This window comes from Varanus komodoensis, unplaced genomic scaffold (assembly GCF_004798865.1).
Source record: "Varanus komodoensis strain SLA01 unplaced genomic scaffold, ASM479886v1 scaffold25, whole genome shotgun sequence".
Lineage (NCBI taxonomy): Eukaryota > Metazoa > Chordata > Lepidosauria > Squamata > Varanidae > Varanus > Varanus komodoensis.
Genome location: NW_025335661.1, coordinates 2,666,198 through 2,686,002, shown reverse-complemented (window position 1 = coordinate 2,686,002; position 19,805 = coordinate 2,666,198). Strand labels below are relative to the sequence as shown.

General features: G+C 38.4%; 1 protein-coding gene across 5 annotated transcripts in view; it reads left to right on the top strand.

The window, feature by feature from the left end:
- Window positions 1-19,805, top strand: part of PIK3CB (phosphatidylinositol-4,5-bisphosphate 3-kinase catalytic subunit beta) — an 80,674-nt gene that overhangs the window by 52,217 nt on the left and 8,652 nt on the right. For 4 of the 5 annotated variants that reach the window (XM_044433060.1, XM_044433059.1, XM_044433061.1 and 1 more), the window contains 7 exons: window positions 822-1,010; window positions 4,528-4,649; window positions 6,512-6,655; window positions 8,616-8,715; window positions 13,471-13,649; window positions 14,376-14,485; window positions 14,812-14,890. In XM_044433060.1, coding sequence (XP_044288995.1) covers window positions 822-1,010; window positions 4,528-4,649; window positions 6,512-6,655; window positions 8,616-8,715; window positions 13,471-13,649; window positions 14,376-14,485; window positions 14,812-14,890 — 923 coding nt within the window. The remainder of the gene's footprint in view (window positions 1-821; window positions 1,011-4,527; window positions 4,650-6,511; window positions 6,656-8,615; window positions 8,716-13,470; window positions 13,650-14,375; window positions 14,486-14,811; window positions 14,891-19,805) is intronic. The other variant, XM_044433062.1, reaches the window with a different exon arrangement.

Sequence of the window (19,805 nt, the reverse complement as noted above, 5' to 3'; positions counted from 1 at the left end):
AGATATAACATATTCTGGCAGCATTGCCATTGCAGAGCCCTTCTCTCCCCCTCCAAAGTGTCACAGTTAGATGGCCAGAATAAACTATCTAGCTGCTTTGCAGGGTGGGAGAATTCTGCAGGTCACCTTTGCTTCCCTGCTTCTCCCACCTTGCATAGGAACCTGATAATCCTCCATATCTGGAGAGCTACAGGCAACCTCAAAGGATTTCAGCCAAAACTAGGAATCACAAATGTGAGTAGTGTGACTATAATCTCCTATAACTGTAAAGTTTAAAAATAATGAAGGCTGGGAGGGCATAGAATTTTTTGGATTCACCATCTATGGGTGGAGACAGAGGATGGAGGTCCATCAAACAGGGAGACCCAACTTCAGATCCTCCCTCCCAGGCCCTGCAGAAACCATCTCACCTCTCTGAATACATTCTAAGACTAGGTTTTGACTTCATACACTGATGTTCCTTTTCATAATCTGCTTCATTATTTTCTTTTAAATTATTCACATCTTAATTTAAATCAACATTGTGCACAAAGTAAATACCAGTCTTCATCCTGGCTAAGAAGAAATGTTACTTAGATTAAACAGAAAATAACAATATTGCCCTCTAGTGGAGTTCATTGTGAAGTTCAGGATTAACACTCATGAAGAGTGTGGAGCTTGTAAAAATACATGTAATTTAAAATATGTAGGAATGAATTCACCCTGTTCTATCCTTCTGTATTTTGGACATGCAGTATATGAATAGGACAAAATTGCCTAAATGCACCTGTGCAATTTGCAAATGACAATTCTTGACCTTATAACAACTGTTGTCTTTTTAGGGCCGCGGTGGCAAAAAGTTCCACATTGAGTTAAAGGAGATAATGGAACGGGACCCCTTATCTCAACTGTGTGAAAATGAGATGGATCTAATTTGGACTTTACGGTATGACTGTCGTGAAAATTTTCCACAATCACTGCCAAAGTTGTTGCTCTCGATAAAATGGAACAAGCTTGAAGATGTTGCTCAGGTGAGGCCAGTAGAAAGATCTTTGTAGCAATAGTAATATCAGGCCTATAATAGGAGCAATTTTGTTTGTGTAAGAACATGGCAGGTTATGATTTATTTGGTACAGCTGTTTTTCAGACAAACCACCACTGAATACATCTTCTTTTTCCATGGTGGTGGTGTTTCTTGTTTGAATTTTATTCTGCCTTTCCACTAATGGTGGAATGTTGCCAAAGGCAGCTGATAATAATATAACCAAGTTTAAAAGAACAGCATCAAATAATTTAAACACAATTTAAAACTCAACAATAAGAGAAAGAACTCAACCCCATACGCCCCCGCCCCTGCCTCCCACTTCAGCAGCAAACCAACATAAAGTCCAGTCCTATCCATGTTTACTTTGAAGTAAGTCTGACTGAGTTCTGGGAGCATGCATGGAGTTGTAACCAAATTGACATTATGTTGGAGGCTTTTCCATCAAACCTTCTATGGAAAAACATGCAGAATTAAGTCAAGATTGTTGCTGTTTGGAAGGCTGGCCTTCCAAACTGTAAAAGTAAGCATACCAAATAAAATATTTCTATATTTTTGGGGTATTACCTAATGCTTTAAACACTCTGTGGACTTGTGGTTATATATAAGAGGCACAAACCTTAATCATTCTAGCAAATTAATATCCAACCAGAAAACCACATGCTTATGGAAATGTACCTCCTTTCAGTTTGTTTCTGTTCTTATCACACTGAAGAATGCTGAGTACCAATTGCAAGTCCCTGCATTTTAGACCAGATGCAACCTTCTGTCGTAGTGCAGTGAATGTGGACTCTCCTGTGGTTTGTACTAGGGTATAACTGCAGCAGGAAGGTCTTCTTGAAATTCCCTCCACCCTTTTTGTTGTGACTAGAAGATAATGCACAACAACTTTCAGCATAGTGCACTGAGAAGATGTGAAGAGTAGTTAGTTCATTAATTTGCTTACATTCTTTCCGTTAATAAAGAAAAGGGCTCCTGAACTCTATACTATCTCTCTCAGTTTAAGTATCTTCTCTGCTTACCATGGATTTAAAAGTGCTGAGAATCATTGCCTTGGATTGCGCTGCAGACTTAGTATTGTTGTTTTGGTTTAACAAAGGAAAGCTTTCTGCCCAGATGTGACAAGTCCCCTCATTGGCCTCTGACCATCACATTTAGATCAGTCGGTACCCACCTGGGATGTTGATCTAGCTGGTCAGCATTTCCCTCCTAATTCAAGCTCAGAGGAGGAATGTAAACAAGAATTGGCTGTATTTTTGGAATCTTCTTGGCTCCTTCTCAGGTCATTGAGCTCTGGTTTCCTCTAAGGGTCATATCACTTAACATTTTCTAGTTGAATAACCTCTGCCTCTAATTTTAAGATTTTTGAAGTGGGTGTAGTCCTAGTGGCAACAAGACAATATTTTATATGCAGCATACAATTGGATATGTATCTAGCATATTTTCAACTATTGGGAAATACAGTAATGCCATAAATATTCTGTCAAAGGTTATTATTACAATCTGTTATATCCAAGTTTTCTTGCAAGATCAGCATGCAGTTTGGTCTTTCCAGTGCTCAGCTCCTAGTGTAGTTTATTCATTTGTTGCTTCAGCGATGCACAGCACCTGGGCCGATTTATTCACATGTTGCTTCTGTAAATCATGACTGTAGCAGTGGCAATATTTCCACTGTAATCTATACGCCTATATGTAGCAACAGTTGTTTCCTATGCTTCTTACAGTGCTAGGCACAGTGTTTCCTTTACAATGCTATTTTCAACAGAGAAATAAGACACTTGAAGCCAGAAACACAGTCTCAAATCCAGGGTACAATAAGCTGAGGTTCAAAGAGACATAAAACCCAAGTTGCAGCAGATTGCTTCCATGGAGAAAACCCATGCTTATGTATTCTCTGTGGGACAGCCATACCTACCAACAAAGTGAATATTGGTTCAAGTATCACTCTTCTCCCTTACTGCCTGCTTTTTAAGAAAAAATAAGTGGCGCACAAACATGCACGTATTCATTTCCCTTTTTTTTCTTGCAAAGCAGAATCAAGTTTACAAGCATTGTAAAACTGATCTGAAGATGCCAGTGAGGTAGGAATGCCAGATAAATCTTAAACAGATTAAAAGGATATCAGATTTCTGTGAAACTGACCTGCAGATTCCATACTGGACCAGCTTTTTCCAAGTTCAGTGGATTTGGTGCATTCATGACTTTGTGGGAATTTTCACATTTGTGAAAAAAAAATCTTATACACAGTCTCTGATTCCCTCAGTGAGTGGTTGATGGAAGAAAGATTCCTAACAATCCATGAAAGGATTTAACAAAATCCATACACCCGTACTTTGTACTCACAGGCACCAGTCAATCAGCACTATGCACATGAGCCTTCTGGTAAAATGGAACCCTTGCAACCTGGTAAAATAAATGCTTACTTTGAACATGTGCAGGTGTGCATTCAGAGTGGCCCAGCTGCTCAAATAATGTTTTAGTCCTGCAGTTTCATCTGGATTCTAGTTCCTTTGCTTCAGGAGCAGTATCTTTGCTGCTCTCCCATGGCTCCATAGTCTCCCCAGTAATGTTGGAGTGGGAGAGATCTCATGGGAGGAAGTTAATGACATGGTTATGCCTGAAGCCAGTGCCAGAGTTTGTCAGGCCATGGGAAAATGGAGTCTGCTTTGTTCCAGTAGCCCTGCAGCCTTTTGCTGTACAAAACATGATATGACATAATCTTTCTGTTGCTATTGAAATCGCAACACATCCAGGAAGGAAAACATGCTTCATACACAGAACTCTGGGGGTGGAGGGGAGCCACAGTAAATTACCCTGAAGTAAGTAGCTAACCTAACCCTTTTCCATAGGTGTTTACAAAGACAGAATATGCTTCATGTTTGACCTTCCCATAAACATTTGCTAGTCTGTGCCAAATTAATTGCCAAGGTTTCTAGAATCTGTAATTCTGCAGGGCTGAACAAAGTTGTCCGTGACCGGAAGTCATATGGGCAGTTCAGATAGCTGCCTTAACAATTCTGTCCTTCCGGTATCATTACAGCTCTCTTAGAAAGATGCCCTCACTGCTACCTCATCTGTCATGGCTCGCCTTGAATACTTCTCACTACCTTCTCATCCATTATTTCAGTCATTAGTTGTATTCAAGCCAGTAAACTTGCTTTCCTCTGCCCTCTGGTAGGACACCATGCTGCTACAGCTAGTGGGGTAATGAAGGGTTTTTTTCAGACATATATTTCTTCACTAGTACAAGCAAGGAAAACAACTATGTCATCTTCAGTTAATAGGAAGTAGAAAAGCTAGAAACAAATAGAATAGTTTGTGCCATTTTTCTCCTTCTTAGTTTCAGCTATACTGGAAGCTGACAAATACAGTACCAAAGCAGCAACCTATACTGGACAAATTTCCCCTTCCTTTCCATGGGAAAGATTAAAATGCCCACAAATATTCTCAGATACTTCATATGTTTGGTCACTGAGTTTGTACGTGCATTTATTTTTTCTAAACAGCTTCAAGCTCTTCTTCAGATATGGTCCAAACTGCCTCCCAGAGAAGCATTAGAGTTACTGGATTTCAATTATCCTGATCAGTATGTAAGAGAATATGCAGTGGGCTGTTTAAGGCAAATGAGGTGAGTCTTGTGGTAACTTTGTTCCAGTCACTAGCTCAAAAGTTAAAATACAACAACACCCTATGACTTTTACCCTAAGTGAAATAAATCTTCCAAATCAGGAAATGGACTGCCTCTCTAATGTCCAGCTGTGAACCAAGCTACAATCACATTTTACCATTGGAACGGGGGTGGGAGCTCAGAGTGGGTGGTCCTCCCTTTGGGAAGCAGTATCTCATCAAGAAAGAAGATGTCTTCCTTTGCTATGTGGGCTTCACTGTTGGAATGGTGAGTGTAGGAGGCATTAAAAAGATCTCAGGTTTCAAAGCAGATGCCTAGAATCTGGTGTCTGCCACTGAGTTTACAATCCTTTGCAAACCTATCTGGGAATAAGACCCATTAACCACAGTAGGAGTTAATGCTGAGTAAACGTAGCACTGGGTATATCCAATCTGATAGCGTATGTTGAATTCTGAGTGTCTTCAAGTACCTCCCCACCCCCCGCCCCAATCCCTAATTCTCTGGTTTTCTGAGCTTCAATTTATGAATGTAATGCCATTTGGCTATCACCCATTGCTATGTTAGCCATGTCCTTGACTTCTCAAGAATATTACAAGTGATTGATAGGAGACTTTATTGTTTTTTTCAAGGCTAGATTATTAACAAAATATTTTTACTTCCCAAAAATGTAAACAAGATGGTTATCTCTGCTCATCCTGGACTAGCCTTGTAATACTGAAGTAGTACTTCTAGTAGGACTTTTTCCATTGATGAAATCTAGATGTATGCTTTTTCAAGTCTGCCTGAGTAGTTCAAGGTCTAAATAAATGTATTAAATCTTTTTGCTTTCAGGGGAGAAAATTTGAGTTTGCATGCCACATGTTAATTTTTATAGTACTCTTGAGCTGAAAAATCCCTTAAATCAGGTGTGGACAACCCCAAGGCCGTGCAAGGGTGCAGAATTTAAAAAATCCCATTCCTCCACAAGTTACAATGACACCTAAAAAGACTCAAGCTCATTGTTGAACTAAATATGTCCCCTTTAAGCCTCCATCACATTTTGTCAATAAAATTTGGCAGCAAAACTGCCATTCTGCCACTATCCTACTGAATTTTAGCAGTGTCAGGGGACATAGGCTCTGTGTTGCCCACTTTGCCTTGAGTAATGGTCACTATTAATTAATTAATTAATTAATTAATTAAAACATTTCTATGCCGCCTCTTGCCGAAGCCTCGGGGCGGCTTACAACACAATAAAATACAATAAAATACAAAAATAACAATATAAAATTAACAATATAAAATAAATAACAATGTAAAAGAAACTATGTAGTTGCTCTGCAGAGCCTGCCTTATCACCAACAGTAATTTCTTTTTTGTTGTTTTTAACAGATGAAGAAACAAATAGGAAGGGGGGAGGTTGGATGTAATCATTATTTGCCATTTCCACTTCAACGCAAACAGTTGAAACTTTGCATTGTCTTATAGAAGTGATGAAGTGCAGGGAAGCTGGAAGGCAGAATTACTAAGGCTGCCTTGTTATCCTCAAGTCAAATCCATATGACTGCTATCAAATATTTTCTGAGCTTCTAGCTGATATATTGGCAGATATGTGTGCAGATTTTCAATCTCTACAGAATTTTTCATCAAACAAAGATCTTGAAAGCTTGCTTATTTTGGTTACCTTTTAAATTGACTTTGTAAAGGTATTTTAGTAATATGTGTCCGAAGGCATATTCATACTCTGTTTGACTTCCATGCTCTAATAAATGAAGAACTTGTCTAATTGGATGCATTTCAAACTGCACATTTTCCTCCCTTTCATTTAATGCATTTTCTTATGATTAAGCTAGTTTACCCAAATTCTCTTTATCTTCTTTCAGTGATGAAGAGCTTGCTCAGTATCTTCTGCAGCTTGTGCAGGTACTGAAATATGAACCTTTTCTCGACTGTGCCCTCTCCAGGTTCCTGCTAGAGAAAGCATTGGCAAATAGGAGGATAGGACAGATGCTGTTTTGGCATTTGAGGTAAGGCTTTCTAATATTATACTGAAGTAAGACTTGCTAATATATCACCACATCAGAAATGTCATGTGTTATACAAAACTTCTTGTGGTGAAGAACTGAGTTGGGTTCCCATTAGTTTAGTCCAGTCTTCCTCAACCTGGTGTGATTCAGATGGTCTAAGCTGCAACATCTATCATACCCAGTTGCCATGCTGGCTGGGGCTAATGGGACTTGTATTCCAACACATCTGGAGGGCACCAGGTTGGGAAGAGCTGACTACTTCCACCTGTACCTTATTATACCTGGGTAGGCAACTTGGTGCCTTTCAGTTATTTTAGATTATAGTTTCCATCAGCTACAGCCAACATGGTCAAAGTCGAGAGATTTGGGGAGTTCTAATCCACAATGCAAGGTAGACATCACTTCCTTGAACCGCTCAATTTCACTTAGGCAGCATTCCTCAAAATGAGAAGCATATGCTCTTAGACTGTACCTACTCTCCCTCCTTCTGAGGGCCCCCAGAGTGCAGAAGCAAATGCTTTTTGTTCCCTATTCCCAGCTACTGTTCACACTTGTAGCCTGAATCCAGCCTCTGCACCGCAGCTTGGGATCAATACCCACGTATTGATCCCATGATGGAAGGCCATTCTAGTTTCCCCTTGTGGCAAACCAGCCTATTGCATCCTGCAGGGGCAGGCAACAGCCAACCAAGTGTCCTGGATCTTCTCCTTTCCCACAGGTTTTCATGAAGGCACACATCAGGTGACCCTTAGTCTGCTCCTCTTCCTCCTCAGTCACAAGGAAGGAAGAAGACTGCAGTTTTCCTATGAAAATTGTGTGTGCATTGCTTCTTGCCCTCTGAGGACAACTCCACTAATGGTTTGGCCTCCCTGGTATTTCCAGGAAACATAGGCCCAGGGGAGATAGTGGAGAACTGTCATATTAGGTATACTAGAGATAAGCAAAAAGCATCTTTCAGATGTTTTAGGCTTCATCTCCCAGTATTCCTGACAATTAGCCATGCTGGGAAGAGTTTTTGGGAACTTATGTCAAAACTTCAAGATATTTATCTTATGCCTACTCTTGGCACACATTTTCAAATAAATATTTTCCCTAAGTGTCCAGTGAGAACAGTGGAGAAGTTCAGCTGTAGGTATCAAAAGGTGAATGAGATCTTGTCAGGCTTGTCCTCCATACTTTGAAATGCTCCAGTTTATTGCATCCTAAATGCCTATTCAAGCTGCAGTGAATTGGAGCCTCTCAGTTTGGAGGACAAGCCAGCCATTGCCTTCCATTCACCTTTTGATGCCCAGAGCTGCAGTTCCAAGGGTCATGCTTCCAGGTTCCTTGGCACTTTGGTCAATAGTGTAGAAGTTTGTCTCCTGTTTCTGCTGCTCTTCATGTAGTTAGTTGTATGGAGGCAGAGGAAACTTCTTCTCTGCTTTGGTGGAACTTTGCTCAAGCTGGCTTTTGTGCTGCCTTCAAGAAGAATAGAAACTCATAAGTAGGGATAATTACCTTTTTATTCATTTTTTTCACTATTTTTGGATGAAGAGATCACTAGATTAATGTCTATTAATCCTATCTTGTTCCTTTTTAGAGGGTGGATGATTTGAGACAGAGTGTTTAACTTGGAGACTGGGTTCAACAACTATTTGCAAAGGGATAGTGGAACAATTATGCTATCTCATATGAAAGAGTGCATACAAACTCGACTTTGCGTTTGTTGTTTGTAAAGCAATGATGATGTGACTTGATATTTATTTATTTAAAACTTTTCTATACTGTCCCATACTTAAAAAGTCTTGGGATGCTTTACAGCAGATTGGTCAAAAAACAATACAAAAACAAGAATAGCAACAACGTTATATCATACAGTTATATACAGTTGCTAGTTATGTCTATCATACAATTCCTTAAATGCAACATTGGACCAAGGGATATAAAAATCTCTCTATGTGCAAATATGTTTTCCTTGTAGGTCAGAAGTGCACATACCTGCAATTTCAGTGCAGTTTGGTGTGATACTCGAAGCATACTGCCGTGGAAGCATTGCTCACATGAAAGTACTTTACAGACAGGTATTTCTTATTTTAAAACTCTTACCTTTAGGTTACTAATGTAATGCAGTTGCTTAGGAAAACTACATGATGCACAACCCTTTTCACAAAGACAGGGCCCTTCTGTGAACTTGATGAACAGGATGACAATTAGTATAGCATGGTGTGCATTCATATTGCTGAGGCACATTATGAGCAGTGTGTCATGGGTCCAAGTCATATGCTTATATTGTTCACACCTCCACTCCAGGAGTGCCAAATAATGCCATACAGGAAGTGCTGTATGTAGTGGGAGAGTAGAGATAATCTCCATGTAGAAAAAATATATAAATGGTCCATATATAAATTGTGGCATATGTGCATGATCTCTGAAGCCATTCTAGGTGCCTCTGTTACAAGCTGACAAGCAAGCCAAGGAATGAATGACATAAAGGAAACAATCTAGTATGGCAGCTACTTAATTTGCAACAAATAGCACTTCTCTGGAGAAGAGAGACTAACATATACTGTATTCATTCTAAAAGTTTCTTCTGAACATCTTGTGTCTTTGCTAAAGAAAATTCAAAGTTTATCAAACTTTAGAGCCAGTGTGGTGTAGTGGTTAAGAGCCTGGGACTGGGACTCAGGCGACCTGGGTTCTAGTCCCCGCTCAGCCATGGAGCCAACTGGGTGACTCTGGGCCAGTCGCAGACTCAGCCCAACCTACCTCACAGGGTGGTTGTTGTGGGGATAAGATGGAGGAGGAGAATGATGTAAGCTGCCTTGAGCCCTTTGTAGGAAAAAGGCAGGATATAAATTGGAAAATAAATAAACAAACAAACTGCTGAAATGCTCTTAATTGGTTTAGCACTCCAAACACTGCAGATTTGCTGTAATTCAAATATGAAGCCCCTGCACAAACCTACTGCTTATTATTATGTGCTCCTTTAAAATCTTTGTATTGTTCCTTCCATTCCAAAAACAATCATATTCCTAAATATGTGGCTCCCAGCATATTAAAATCAAGGTCCCAGATAGAGACACATTGACTGGAGAGAATTTTATGATGACTTTATTAATATATGGTCAAATTCATTCTTAGACAAGCTAAATGAGGTAATGGAAAAACAAATATTTCCTAAAATGACTGAAGGAGTGAATATAATAAAAATTCCAAAACAAGGTAAGGGCCTACAGAAGCCAGAATCAAATAGACCAATAGCCCTCTTAAAATCAGGATGCTACCATATTAACAAATATTTTGATAATTCAGCTTATAAGGATATATATAGCTAAGGATGAAACAGAATGTATAAATGACTGTAAATCATCAGGAAATATTAGGAAAGCAATCAATATAAATTGTCCTACAAGAATATTAAAATCTAGATTATTTCTTGAGCTTGAAAAGGCTTTGGATCACTTAGAATGGAAATATTTATAGCCTTGATAAGCTTTGAATGGGCTGCAGTTTTATCAGCTCTTATTTACTTTGTTAAAAATGTACTTTTGGCTTATCTTTTCTGTTTGGGGAAAACTATGAAGAAAAATACAATGATAATGAAGTTGTAATCAAAGCTCTTAAAGTCATTAAATACACAGACCTTTAGAATAGCCTTCACTTCGCATCACTTAGCTTCACTTGAAGCAAACTGAACAGAAAGGGTAATGGAGTTCCATAGTCAAGGTGCCACTACTGAGGATGTTTTCTCTTGGGTGAACATGCACCTCACCTCAAAAGTTCATGCTAGGCAGGTAGGGCTTCCATGGATTATCTCAGCAACCAGGAATGTTGATATAGGAATAGGTGACTTTTTACAAGATTAAAACAAGGATTTAGAGTTGGGCCTTAAAACAAACTGGTAACCAGGGCAGATCTTCAAGAATTGGTGAAATGGAGCATCTAAGATGGATCCTATTTTAAAACATATTACATGTTTTAATATGTAATTAAACTTATTACATATAAGTTCAGTCACTTTGGAAGTCCATGTTGACTTCATCATTGGGTGTGATGCTTAGACAAACCTAGAACCTCTGTGAATCCCTGCCTGCAGTACAAGTAAGCCAAAGCCTTGATGAAATCAGTTGTAAAATGCTGGAATTGATTTGAAAGAAGGGGCAAAACAGCAGTCTCCAAATTGTTGGTCATTCCTATTTAATAGCTGTAATGGAATCTGTGCTGTAAAAGAAACTTACTTTGCTTCAGGATGCTGAAAAGATTAATTTTCTTACAATGTACTTTCTGATATTGAGTGAGCACAAAAAAAGAAATGAATATCTTAAAATGTATTTCAGCAACAGGCTTTAAGGACTGTGACATTTTCTGCGCACTTCAGAGGAAGTGCATGTCAATGCAATCAAACAAGAATGGAAAAATTCCCAACTGTGCAAACACGGAAGAAATTCAAACTAGAAATACTTCAAAAAGTTCCTGTTTGTCCAGCATAGGTTGCATTTTGTCCCTTGTTACTGATGTTTGCACAGCTCCTGGAATTGTGGAAACGCGAAGAGCTTTTGGTTTTGACAGATGGCTGACCTGACAGGTCTCTCTGGCCTCTTTTCCATAATCAAACTCCATACAGCTTCCTCAGCATCCTGCCTGGCATGAGTCAGCTCATCTGTAAGAAAGTATGAGCCTTTAAACTATGCTTATTACATTAAGGTATTTTTATAACACAGAAACAGCTGTAAGTAAGAATGTGAAAACACATTACTCAACAACATTTAGTCTTCAAACTTATTAATCCTGTTGGATAAAACTTTGCATTCCAGGCATAGAGAGAGCCTATGATAGTCCCCAGTCACAAATTTAGGATGCAATACTATGCCTGGTTAATGTAAAAAACTGGCATAGTTGCACCCTTAGTTTGTATAATATTGTAAGATAATCAACATACTTTTCAGCATTTGCCCTTAATGATTTCTAAGTTTATTCCAGCTGCTCCAGCATTCTTCCTCCTACAAATCCAGTAATAAGATGATGGTAGTATAACTGAATCATGAGAAACAAGGCAAAAGGGGTATCGCAATCTATGTTATAACAAATATTTGTCAAAAATAACATTTTACACTGGTTTGGATTTAGTATGTAACTTTCACCTGAGTTTTAAGGGTGCAAGGAAAGTGGGAAACGCCTGAAGAGGTGAATCTTTTATTGCATCTAAACAGCCAGACGTGAGGAAAGCAAGTATCCAACAGTCAAAACAGACAGGGCAGCAGAAGTACTCAGCTTCCACCACTTTTTAAAACCCAGTCTAGATAAGTTGGTAAATGCCTTTAGACATTGTGTGGATGTTGCTTTTGTGCAGCTTTATCCCATGGTGCTAGTTGTGAAGTCATGGGACAGAGGCAGTGGCAATGATAAGTACTTGCAGAGTCATTCTAGCCCAGGTAGGGTCAAGGGTGCCAGCTGCATAGTAAAAAGCTGCCGGTTGTGCCTTACCAGTGGAGCAGTGCTGTGCAGAAATAGTTATAATATCTACAGGAGGCTGTAGACACCAGTGTTACAAAACTGAACCCAGTGGAAGGGAGATGGAAGATTCAGGACACATGAAAGACATGTTTCTTCATGCAACACTTAGCCACACCATGGAATTCGCTACCACAAGATGGAGGGAGGACTTCCAATTTGGATGGCTTTAAAAGGAGGTTAGACAAATTAATAGAAGCAATGGCTATCAATGACTACTGATCCTGATGACTATTTGATACCTCCAATATCAGAGGCAGTAGGCCGATGTGTACCGGTTGCTGGGCAACATGGGTGGGAGTGTGCTGTTGCACTCATGTCCTACTTCTGGGTTTCGCACCGGCAGGTGATTGGCCACTGTGTAAACAGAATGCTAGATTAGATGGACCCTTGGTCTGAATCAACAAAGCTCTTCTGTTCTTACCTTTCTGTATGTATATCTTGTAACCCCTTGGAGAAGTATCTAAGTAAAAAAAAAAACAGGAAGTCATGAACAAGAATGTTATTTCCATTGCTTATGATTTGTGCCAACCACCGTCTTTTGTCTTTTGACATAAAGGACTGTTTGCAAAGTGAATTGTTCAACAAAGAGAACATACTAGGAAATGGAGAGAAACAAAGGTTTTGGCAATGATTAACTTTATAATGTTTGAGACTGTCACACTACTGCAGCACTATCAGAAACTATTGTTTTATATGACATTTTACTAGTGGCTGAACTAAAAAGGAAATCTGGTGGCTCAGGTGGTTAAACTTGGACAGAAGGCTGCACGTCATATTTGAAAGTAAGAGAGAATAAGAGGAAAGTGCTTTTCTTCACCATGCCTCAAGGTTTTAAGCACAGGTGCACAGCCACATCCCATATGTGCTGAGGACTATATTTAGAAAAGTACTATCTGGGGAAATGGTTTCAAATTTTGAATGGGAATTCTTTTGAATGAATGAATACATGGATATTTGGTTGCCTCTGTTGAAGCCTTTGCATTACTATGCTAATAGATAATAGTGTATCTTGCTTTTTAAAGAATATACATTTCATGTTAGAAAACTGTAATATTTTATTATTTTTGGTTTCTCTTTTGCTTTAAGGAAATTTGCTATAAAAATTAATGAGAATGAGTAATATATTGGAAATCAAAACCTAATTGGGAAGGTTCCCTTTTCTACAAGATTTTTCAGTATAGTCAGAGGCTAGGAACCATTACGAAGGGTGTTCATTGTTACACTACATATTCATGTTATATTAGTTTAAAAAATGAATACCTACCATTTTGATTGACACAGATTTTGACCTTATGCATTAACATCTGAAATGTCTATTTCAGGTAGAAGCACTGAACAAGATGAAGACTTTGAATAATCTAATAAAACTGAATGCTGTGAAACAAAGCAGAGCTAAAGGAAAAGACACAATGCACACCTGTTTAAAACAAAGAGCATACAAAGAAGCCCTTTCCAATATCCAGTCCCCCCTGAATCCTTCTGTTTTACTTTCAGAACTGCAGTAAGTGCTGTGGTCTTCTGCATTCAAGTGTGCTATAGCTCCTATGTGGAAATAGGCAAGCAGAAGGCGCTTGCTCTTTGACTTCTGCTGGCTCTATTGCTCAGCAGTCGCACTGGCACATGAGACAAGCATTTCTTCATATGGCTGACGCTTTCTTGTTTCAGCCCAGCTTTGTAAGCAAATCTCTGCCTTCCTAAGGTTAAGATGTCAGTTACAGTTTGGACTGAAGATTTTTGTGATTAACCTTTAAAACTTAAATATGTTCTCATGGTATTTCAAATAACAACGAGCCACCTTAAATTAACAATTTGTGTCTGTCTTATCAAAATATAGATCTAGGTTGCAGCCTATGTGGCAGCATTTTTCGCTCACTTTAGTAAGCATACCCTAGTCTGGTTAACCACTTAAACACGAAACAAAGTAAAATTTGGCTGAAGTGTATGTATATACAGAATGAAATATATTTTCTAAGTAAATATGGATTTTTATTTCAGGTCTTGGAATTAGTAGTTGCCATATATAGATCCAAGATCTACATAAGTAGCATGCCAATTTGCCAGAGTAACAGATACTGTAGCAGCAAAATGAAAGTTTTGAAAGGCATTTGTCCAAGTTGTAGAATTCTATTATGGAATTACCTTCAGAGTTATTCTATCCTGCTACATTTTTGTGGCTTGTTAATCTCCTTGCTTAACTCACCAAAATTATTTTTTATGCTTTTTCTAGTGTTGAGAAATGTAAATATATGGACTCTAAAATGAAGCCTTTATGGATAGTATACAATAATAAGGTGTTTGGTGGAAGCTTGGTGGGGATTATCTTTAAAAATGGAGATGGTAAGTAAGCAAAATAGCTTTATTTCCTACAGATACTGTTTCACTCTTAGTTATTATTTCCCCAGCATTTTGACCCTGCAATCTCATAATTTTGATGAACAAATTATAGTGGATCATTGTTTCAGTGCAGTTTGTACTAAAATGCAGTCTGAGAAGAAATGCTACAACCTATTCACTCCACCTGCAGTGTACACCTCTGATGTAACAGATGTTTGAAAAATGTTCCTTGGATTATTGCACTTAATATGACACTGCTTGGTCTTTAAATGCTTGTGATTCCAGTTATTTAGTTTCTGTTATTTGATAAAATTTTATCTTTCTGGCAGATCTACGGCAAGACATGTTAACACTCCAGATGTTGCGACTGATGGATTTACTTTGGAAAGAGGCTGGTCTAGATCTTAGGTAGGAGTTACTACAGTTGCCAGTTTTTCTGTTCTTGGAACCTCTTGTTTTGCAGATATGTACTCGTATAATAAGTCTGTGAAGTCATCATGGATGCTACATATAAATGTCAAAGACTGATGAAAATTTGCTTCATATGGCTGAATTTTTATAGCATTGGTTTTAGATACTTTGTAGGAAATGAAACAGGTTTGTATTACATCTGTTTTGTTAGTTCTGGTTGTGGCAATAATGATTTGCATCACTGTGTCTAATTTTGTATCCTTGGCTTTCTGGAAGGCAAAAGGCACTGCTGACCACTTTAATATAAGGAAGCCATGAACTGGGTTCCTCTTGTCCACAGCAGCATCTCAGCTGCTAGGTTACCATATAACAAAGTGAACCAACACTTTTCCATCTCCTTTAACCAACCATGTCTTCTAGGTGTTCTTGTGTGACACCATTATTTTTGCTGCCAATTACTGATGACTAGCAAAATAGCCAATATTAGGATGGGCGCTGTATATTGGAAGAATATCTAGGAGTCACTTCAACCCACTCTGCAATTCTTGTACATGAGGTTTGGGTTGGAGTGAGAGAGTAGCTAAAGGTCTTTCCTGACAGGAGTGAATGGTAACCATTCGTGTGTATGGCATAAAACAATTGTACTTGTTGAGACCATTTCTCAGATTATATATTTTGTTTGTTTTTACACATAGTAATTCCTCCTACAAACCTCTTTTTAAAACTTACTTTACTTAACACATTTTCCCCAGAAGCACTTCAAGACAGTTAACAAACTTGGAAAATAGGTGTCAACAATGTAAGCAAATATGAAGTGATGCATGTTACAACAACAAATCCAAACTGAATTATGAGCTGATGGAATCTTAGCTGGTGGAGACTGACCATGACAAAGATCTTGCCGTGTACAGCTGCTGTGAAGAAGCCAAACTTTATGTTAAGCACAATTAGGAAAGGAATTAAAAATAATACTGCCCAATAATATAGTGCTTGTCTACAAATTGAAAAAACATTTTGTAGAGTTGAAAAAAGTGCAGAAAAGACAACTAGCTAGAGTGACTCCACTATGAGGAAAGCTAACAATTGCTGTGATTGTCTAGTTTAGAAAAAATGAGTAAGAGGAGGAGATAGAGGTGTACTCAAATTTGTTTGAGCCCTAGATTGAATGGGTAGCCATTGTATTTCTTTTGGAATAGTGCTCTTGGTTATAATCTTTTAATTTTAACAATTAAGCTGACTGAATTTTCTATAGTTTCTTATTGTGATATCCATCCCATGTTCCAGACTGAATCATTATTAATATTAGTAGTGTTCTTAGGACTAGTAGCATTAATTAGATGCCTTTCTCAGGAAATAGGCTCAAGGCTTCTTACAGCAAAACTGTGAAACAAAACTCACAAAATACCCTATATGTCACAGTGTGCTTCTGCATGAATAGTATTTTTTGAGCTCCATGTTTTGGTGTGATTCACATAATCCTGGTAGTATTGGAAGTTGCAGGTGTTCCCTGCAATATTTCTTGCTGAAAACATCAACCAGCGTTTTAAAAAAATCTCTTTTAGAGGAAAACTCCTTCTTTCTTTGGATACCAAAGTGTCAGTGAAACAGTTGGGACTCTTCTGTGCTCTTGAGGATAAGAGTCTGCAGGAGCCTTTCCACTTCAGTTCCCAAGAGGCAGGCAGGCTAAAAGAGCCTTCAGTAGGAATCCTAAAATGGTACTGGTTATTCCTCAAACCTCCCAGCATTAATTAATTGTTCTTTTTATTATCTCCCATGACTTCTAAATCCTATTAAGTCCAAGTCACATGGTCTGCCTTCTTGCCTAGAATTCTTACAGGATAATGTTAGGGATAACATGATGTCATTCTAATTTTATTGCTTATATTTAATCAGTTTCCTTGTCATTGTTCAAGTAATTGTGCAAGGCTTGACATGTTGGTTGCTGCTATAAGCTTTGTTTTATAATGATAGAAACTATATTTCTGACATACTAGATGGTGAACTGAATTCATCTCTTAAATATTTTTGTAGTAATTTGACAGACAGATTGAACTTCAACCTCACAGCAGTAGTACATACAGATAAGAAAGACTTTTAAAAACAAGTGACATATCAGGAAAATATGCTATTCCTGAGAAACTTCTCTTTTAATGATGTTTCCAATATCAAGAATTTAAAGAAGATAGATTAATAAAGGAAATATATTATTTTGTCAGGATAAACAAATGTGTGCTTATTTGTTCTCAAGTCAAATAGTGATTTACCTTCTCTTTGGAAATAGAAAATAAAATTGAGAATCAAGATAGGACATCTGATTCACACCAAGAGTTAGGGCAGGTCTTTTATTCTGACAGCTTTTAAAAATGGATCAGGAATTTTGAATTTGCTGCTTCTATAGTGAAAGACAGAACCTATAAATCTAGCCCACACACCTCGTTTGGCAATCAACTCTGTGTTTAGGAGACTGCTTAGGAACGCTTTCTCTGATTCACTCTTATCTGAAGTCGTCTTTAGGAAATAGAAGAGGATGAGGCTGTGTAAAGGTTACATTCAAAATCTCACAGGAAATGGTGGACCACAGTGAAGAAATGGGCTGAAATCAACTTCAGCAGGGAGCTTTGTGCATATTTTTGTATATACTGTTGACTGCAGCGCTAATACCAACAAGTAAAATTTAAGTTGTCCAAAACCTGCAGAACTGACTAGATAGGCCTATGCTCTGGGTTATAGAAAATGAGTTTTAGATGCCTTGTGACCGGTGCTCCCACTCATTTACACTGATGTCACTGATGCATAGAACCAAAGGAGGGTTCAAGAGTCTTACAGTTCAGTTCTTGCTACAGGGATTCCTCTCCCTTTAATACCTGAAAAGATCCTTATTTATGCAAACTTTTCTTAAACACCTCCAACCGTGGGTAGAGCTGCATGGTACGAAAGCGTCCCTTTGTTTAGGATAGCCTTCTCCAGCTGTGTTGGACTGTAACATCCATTCCCAGCCACTGCACATGCTGGGTATGACATTGATAGTTATTAAAATCCAACAACCAGAAAGCAGCAGGTTGGAGAAGGATCTCCTAGGCCAAGGACTATTTGAATACCATACAGTTTCCCCTCACTTGGAGAAGGTGGATCCTTCAAGTCCTTACTTTTCCCTAGGGAAAGAAGCAGAACAAAATGCACAGCCAGCCTTGGAATTTTGTGGTTTCATAATCTGCTAATAAAGTGGCATACTCTAATATTTACTGCCTACCAGTCTTGTGGAATTTCCTGCTGCCTGGGTTTTAGCTCATTCCATGTCTTACACTCTGGGATGAGTGAGAGGAGGTCTTTTCTTTTTTCTTTGTGGCAGCCTTTGAGGTACCTGTAGAGTGTTTTCCTATCACCTCATAGTTTTCTTTTCTCAAGGCTGAACAAGCCTGGTTCCTTCAGCCTCTAGTCATAAGACTTTTTCCAGGCTCTGTATCATCTTTGTTGCCCTCCTCTGAAGGCTTTCCAGATTTTCAGCATCCTTTTAAACCTGGATGCCCAAAACTGAACACTGTATTCCAGGTGAAGTCTGGGTAGTGGAGGGGAATGAGTACTTCTCTTTTTCTGGAAGTGATACTTCTCTTTATGTATCCCATAATAATGTTTGTCTTTTCTGAGGCTGCATCATATTGCTGATTCATATTTATCTTGTTGTCTGCAACAATTCCAATGGCTTTTTCTTTTCCAGCACTGTTCAGCCATGTATTTCCCATCTTGTATAAATGCAGTTGATTTTTTTAAAAATTTTGGCCTAGGTGGAGAATTTCACATTTTTTCTCATTGAATTTCTTTCTATGCTTTCTGCCCAGCATTCAAGCTTGTCTAGGTCGTCTTGGATCTTCTGTTTGTCTTCCAGGGTGTTAGCTATTCCACTCAGCTAATTAAATTTGTATCATCCACAAATTTAATTATCATTTCCTGAACTTCTTCATCAAGATCATTTATATAGATGTTGAAGAGTACTGGCCCCAGGGCTGAGCCCTGTGGTACCCCACTCGTGACCCCTCTCCAGGCTGAGGCACTGCCACTGATAAACACTGTCTGTGACCTACTTTGAAGCCAATCATGGATCCACCTAATAGTAGTATCAAGGTCTCATTTTGCAAAATTATGTATTAGGATGTCATGGAGTTCTGCTTGTCAGTTCTGCTTCCCTCTAAACCTAGCACTACATGATCAGATTAAAGATCCACTGTCTCTCATATTAACCAGTTCACTAGATTTTGCCACAGAACTTGGAAACTAATTCTAAGCAATTGCCTGGCTAATCCAACAGCCTTTGAAGGTTGCATTATAGGAGGAAAGGACCTACTTCTACATCCCTACTTCTGCCTAGAAAACATCTAGACTGCCACCCTTTAGTACAGCAGCATACTAACCAGGCTGGCCCTATTTGCAAAACTACTAGATTTACACCAATTATTGACTAATACATGGTATAATTTCCAGATATCAAGTTATGTAATACTGTACATGGGTAGGCAGTTTAATATGTTAAAACACCAAGTGCTCAGTCATTCTAACACTGATGTAAAAAAGAGAATGATTGTTGTGAAAATTTGAGCTTAAATGATTCATTTATTTATTAGATTTGTTTAAAGGCAGCCTATTAGCAACATGCTCTCTGGGTGGCCATTACAATAATACTGAGCAAGGTTTTTTGTTTATTTTTTCAGAGGTATGGTTATAGCAAGGAAATACATAGTAAACAAATGCATGTTAAAGAACTGCATATGGGACAGGATAAGGAAAACAGTATAGGCAGCTGTAAATATAATAGATTAGAATAGGATTGAGGTGCTATCATAGCAAGGCTCTTTGGAAAAACAGTTTATTGGGTTACTAAGTTTGGTGTGATGTTAACAGTTTACTCACGAACAGCTTC